The 6,000-nt window shown below is 41.1% G+C and overlaps 1 protein-coding gene across 1 annotated transcript in view; it reads right to left on the bottom strand.

Moving 5' to 3' along the window:
• The window catches only part of LOC104522170 (complement C4-A), a gene marked incomplete at its 3' end in the record, with an annotated part of 28,938 nt that overhangs the window by 6,136 nt on the left and 16,802 nt on the right, over positions 1-6,000 (bottom strand). Inside the window, exons 12-16 of the mRNA XM_010164391.1 lie at positions 5,698-5,895; positions 2,835-3,026; positions 2,494-2,643; positions 1,953-2,079; positions 1,525-1,596 (exon numbers count right to left, since the gene is read on the bottom strand). Coding sequence (XP_010162693.1) covers positions 1,525-1,596; positions 1,953-2,079; positions 2,494-2,643; positions 2,835-3,026; positions 5,698-5,895 — 739 coding nt within the window. The remainder of the gene's footprint in view (positions 1-1,524; positions 1,597-1,952; positions 2,080-2,493; positions 2,644-2,834; positions 3,027-5,697; positions 5,896-6,000) is intronic.

The raw sequence follows: 6,000 nt of genomic DNA, 5'->3' as shown, positions 1-6,000 counted from the left end.
TACAACAGGTTGCACAGGAAAGCGTCCAGGTGGGTTTTGAACATCTCCAGAGATGGAGACTCCACAACCTCTCTGGGCAGCCTGTTCCAGTGCTCTGTCACCCTCACAGTAAAGAAGTTTTTCCTTAAGTTTGTCTGGAACTGCTGGTGTTCCAGTTTTTGCCTATTGCTCCTTGTCCTGTCACTAGGCACCACCAAAAAGGTCTCAGCCCCATCCATTTCGCCCCTGCACTTCAAGTATTTATTGATAAGATGCCCTCAATCTTCTCTCCTCCAAGCTGAAGAGTCCCAGCTCTCAGTCTTTCCTCATACGGGAGATGCTCCAGGTCCCTAATCATCTTTGTGACCCTCCACTGGACTCTCCAGAAGATCCCTGTCCCTCTTGAACTGAGGAGCCCAAAACTGGGCACAGTATTCCAGATGTGGCCAGGACAGAGTAGTGGGGGAGGACCTGGCTCATGGACAGCCTGCTGTCCACCAGCACACCCAGGTCCTTTTCCTCAGAGCTCCTCTCCAGCAGGTCAGCCCCTAACCTGTACTGGTGCATGCAATTATTTGTCCCCAGGTGAAGGACTCTGCACTTGCTCTTGTTGAACCTCATCAGGTTCTTTTCCGCCCAACTCTCCACCATGTCCAGCTCTTGTTGAATGGCAGCACAGCCTTCTGGTGTGTCAACCACTCCTCCCAACTTCGTAAAATCAGCAAACTTGCTGAGGGTGGACTCTATCCCTACATCCAGGTCGTTGATGAATATGTTAAATAAGACTGGACCCAGTACTGACCCTTGGGGAACACTGCTAGTTACAGGTCTCCAACTAGATTCTGTGCCACTGATCACAACCTTCTGAGCTCTGCCAGTCAGCCAGTTCTCAATCCACCTCACTGTCCACTTATCAGTCCCATACCTTTTAAGCTTCACTACAAGGATGTTGTGGGGGACAGTATCAAAAGCCTTACTGAAATCAAGGTAGACAACATCCACTGCTCTCCCCTCATCTACCCAGCTGGTGATGACTTCATAGAAGGCTACCAGATTGGTCAAGCATGATTCCCCCTTAGTGAAACCATGTTGACTATTCCTGATAACCTTCTCTTCTTCCAATTGCTTAGAGATGGAATCAAGAATAAGTTGCTCCATCAACTTCCCAGGGTCAGAGGCGAGTCTGACAAATGACATATACAAATATGGCTATACAAATAATTTTGAAAAACTTTAAAGCCATAACTTATTCCATTACATGATATCTAATAAAAGTACTTCACATTTGGGATTACAAATTGGTGAATTAGTTTCCATTTGCAGATGGGCATTGGTTTTGTTGCTTGGGTTGTTTTGATAGATGATGCATCAGGTTACACAGCATAGTATACGCATTTGTGCTACATTATGCCACTTAAAGCAAGAACTAGGACTATGAATATCGTGGTATCTTTTAGTATCCCATCACTTCTTGCTCCCTAGATCCCAGGCAGTTTCCTTCCCCCCCCGCTAAACCTTTCAGACCATCCAGATGAGCAGACATACCAATTCCTGACATTTGCTTCTGAAAATCCAAAGATCTCTTCTGCTTTCTGGTAACCTGGGGGCATTTATAGCCTGGGAAAGCAGAACAAAAGAGCTTGGTCATGATACTCTGAAAGTACCAGCCTGATCATTCAGGTCATTTATGGATCTTAGGACCCATCTCATTCACAGCAGATCTGTAGATCACTGGTACTTTACAGTCCTAGACAACTGCTGCTCGCCCCAGCTGAGCTGGGCACCGAAGGACCAGCAGAAAACATCTGGGATATCTGAGCTGCCAGCACCCAGTTGAAGAACAGAAGAAGAAAAATTCACAGGCAAAGGAGATCTTACGATATCACAGTAAAATGTTGCTGATTTTTAAGCAATCAACCACCCCAGATCTGTAGCGGTCTTATAGAACCAAGTAAAAGATAGATTGCACTTACTCTCCCGAATGTTGGATTTAATTGTATCTGATAAAAAGGCCAGACCAACATCAGCAAAAACTTGAATACTATCTGCACCACCACCTGCAGAACATCCGAGATCATACGAATTCATAGCATTAAATACCTGCCAAATAAAATAGCAAAGATGGACTTTACACATTTGCAAAAGGTTGTTTTTTTTAAACGTATATTAAAAAAAAATTCTTGTAGTCTTTGACTAACAGAAGCAAGACAAACTGGTGGTACAAGCTGCATTTAGAAACTGAGATTAAAGTTGAGGGAGGATTAAAGCTGGGGAATGCTTTTAAGTAATGCTTTTTTAATTTACAAACTTGTCTGCTGTAACATGGAAATCCCATCTCAACTATATCATTCATCTTAAATAGATCCTAAATTGCAAAAGCAAAAACATTTTCAAGTTTAGCAAAGCTGTGATTAAGCAATTAATAGCCATTAATTACATTTTGATCCTCTCATTAGTAGTGGAAAGTTTTGCTTGACTAGGAGATACGATATTTTCTTCTTACAGATATCTTACTTTTTTGGCTGTAAGCTTGTTTTTCTTGTTCAGAATAAAAACTGCTTTATCAACCACAGCTAAGGCAACTGTTCCCGCATGGTCCGTTTCAATCAGTAAATTAATTCTGTCCTTTGGTTCGTACATCTCCTGTTCTGTTCTCACTTTAATCTGAACAGAAAAGATTGAAACAAAAATGTCACATTTGTTAATAAAAAGCAAAGACTCTTTGGGCAGGGAATACTGTCAGCTGTGACTGTCAGCAGTCAAAGGCTGGGGGATGTTCCTGTTTTGTAGTGTTTCTGCCTGGGAACCTGCCTTTTGGAAGATGTAGTTGCAGAAGCTACTTGCTTTGAAAGTACCTTTCCTTCACAGACATCCATAACATCCACCCATACGGAATCAGCAACAATCTCTTGACGGCCCTCATTTGCAATGAAGTAGTAAGCTAAAAAGCGAAAGGCGGGCACCATCTCCTCCATGACTCTAAGGTTTATTATTTTGTTTGAGGAGGGGACTCTTCCCAAAAGCTCAACTTGTCCCTTTGCCACAACCTGCAAGGCAGAAACAAACAAAAGTCAAGTTATTTTGAATACACACTATACTGGGCATTAAGTTGCATAATTTTATATACATATATAGAATTTTCTAAGGTGATTTATATTTCAAATTTATTCTCTTCCAATGACACCTAATAGTTTTAATTCCCAACATCCATACCAGTAGACTGGAAGAAACCAGGACACAGTGACTCTAGCACAGGAGCATGGTGGCAAGCCTCTGATGCAGTGGTCCTGTGGCCCAGGTTTGAATACAAATCTGTCTCCCTCCTCTCAGATTTACAGCTTGAAAAGGGGGTCCCAGATGGCAGTCTTATTTTTGTCTTTTACTATAACAGGTCATCACCCCCAGGGAGGATATCAGCTTTATTTAATCTGTATTTAGTACTGAACGTTTCAGATGGTGTGCAAGAGCAGGAGGTTTCACCCAAAAAATGTTATACAGGATAAAGTATCACAGACTGTCCCTTAACTGATTTCAGCCCATTTTTCACTATTTCATTCCTTTCTTCATGTGTTATGTTAATTATATTCACACATTGTCAGAGGAGTGGAAAGTGGAAAAAACACAGTGGCAGGACAGGTAGTGCTCTTCCCTGAACAAAACACATGCAGCTTTCCTAAATACACTATGAATGGGCTTCAGGAATAAACAAAGACGTGCTGCAGCCTGGTCTGAAATCCTCACTGCTTTTGTTTAGGTGACTAAAGTTTGGGGAAAGCCTCACTACTGAGCTCCAGTAATGTGTCCCACCACCCCTCCTACATGTCCTGCCTGCCCAGCACTGCACCTTCCCAGAGCCCAGCGGTGGTAATTCCAACCCCGTGCTAAGTCATCCAATGAAAATGAACCCGTAAACCTAAATTTAACTCCAAGGACGTAATTATTCCAATACATCAGAGTCTTAAAAAATAAATGGGACCTGGTGCTCATGGCATTTATCATCCTGGGAAATTTAAGATGACAAAGGAAATTAGGATGAAGAGAGGGAGAAGGGGATTAAACACATTTGACATTCAACAGATTCACCCCTGAAGTGTATCCATGAATACTTTTGTCTCCTTCAGCAAAATAAATACTTTGCATTCCCGGTCCTAGGCTGAGCAGGACTGTTTCCTCGCTTTTACATCCATAGAACTGCTTTTCACACCCAATTTCATGATGCTATTTAGGGCCATAAGAGGAAATGCCTTCAGTGATCCTTCATGACATTTTCTGTTGGAGATAATGCTGTTATCCTACCTGTTAACTAACACTAAGTGCAGGTAATATGAAGCCATAGTAATATAAGAATCATGTGTTGTTAGTGAAATAAACAATAGATCACGATAAAAGACATTTTCTAGATATTCAAGGTCCCCTATAATAGAATCATAGAATGGTTAGGGATGGAAGGGACCTTAAAGATCATCTAGTTCCAACCCTCCTGCCATGAGTAGGGACAGCTTCCACTAGATCAGGTTGCTTAGATCTTCATCCAACCTGGCCTTAAACACTTCCAGGGAGGGGGCATCCACAACTTCTATGGGCATCCTGTTCCAGTATCTCACCACCCTCACAGTAAAGAATTTCTTCCTAATACCTAATCTAAATCTAAATTCTCAGTTTAGAGCCATTTCCTCTTGTTCTGTCATTAACTGCCCTTATAAGAAGTCTGTCCCCAGCGTTCTTGTAGGACAAAGCAACTAGGTTTTCTAGTTGCAGGGAGACATTTTTATGTATATGTATCATCTGCCTACAACATGGTGGGCAGTTCTGTAACAGCTGAAAAAAGAGTATTTATGGGAATCAGTACAATAAAAATAATATTTAGTAATGGCTTATTATAATGAGAGAATACAGATTGAAAGGAGTGGGAATGAAAGAGATCTGGATTAAGAGAAATCAAATTGTCAGAGATATGATAGAAGTTATCTGTCTAGGATTTCAGTTTTCAAGGCTGTCACTTTAGTATCTTTCAAAAATATCCACACAATTATGCAGACAAACATTACCCCGTATGGACCTATTTGCTCTAGACTATGTTAGAAAATACAGACTAAATTTTGTACTTATGTGCCCTTCTTTAGAAAAAAAAAATTACAAAGATTTGTGTATTACATGACCCAAAATATATGAAAATATATAAAAATAACAATCATAGAAAGAGTTTCTGGAAGGGACCTATCGAGATCTCCAGTTCAACTGCCTGCTCTAAAATGAGCCATCAACAGTGTAAGATTAGGTCAGCTATGGTTTTCTCTAGTTGAGTGTTGAATACTTCTAAGAATGGCAATTCCCTAGACTCTCTGGGGAACGTCTTCCAGTATTGCATTCACAATAGTGCAATGATTTTTCCAAGCCCTAACTTGTAGCCTTTGTCCCTTGTTATATTGCGTGGCACCACCTAGGAAAGTTTGTCTCCATTATGTCTGTAATTCCTCTTCAAGTCTTTAAGTAATTTTAGGTTGTTATTAGCTCACTTTTAGCCTCCCGACCAAACTGAACAAGCCCAGTTGCCTCAGCCTCCCTTGGTAGGTCAGGTGTGCTAGGACACTGATCATTTTGGTTGCCCTTTGTTGGACCCCATCTGGTTTCCCATGTATTAGTAACTAGATAGATGTTCTGGGTTGTATAATTTCTAAATTATCAATAAAATTATTGATATACTACTATTCTGTTTACCATATAATAGAAATAGTCAACAGCTCCACTGCCAGACTGATGAATGTCATTCAAAGTGATGGGTAAGGTATCTCCAGGTGTCACAACAGTATGTGGGATGCTGATGCTGAGGTAGTTTGAAGAAGCAGACTGGTATCTTTCAGCTCTGATACTGGTTTCAGGTGATTCCAATTTTTCTTTTCCCTCTTTAGCCTTTACCTGTTGTGGAAGAAAAGGACAAAGTGAGTAAAGTGTCCCTTGGGAAACAGTATAGAGTGTCACCCTTAATTCGTATCTTGCCAGGTTATTCAGAAAATGCTGGGA

The sequence above is a fragment of the Antrostomus carolinensis genome, unplaced genomic scaffold (assembly GCF_000700745.2).
Source record: "Antrostomus carolinensis isolate BGI_N321 unplaced genomic scaffold, ASM70074v2 scaffold4433, whole genome shotgun sequence".
In the NCBI taxonomy this organism is placed as follows: domain Eukaryota; kingdom Metazoa; phylum Chordata; class Aves; order Caprimulgiformes; family Caprimulgidae; genus Antrostomus; species Antrostomus carolinensis.
The sequence above is the reverse complement of the archived record's forward strand: the minus strand, read 5'-3'. Positions and strand labels throughout refer to the sequence as shown.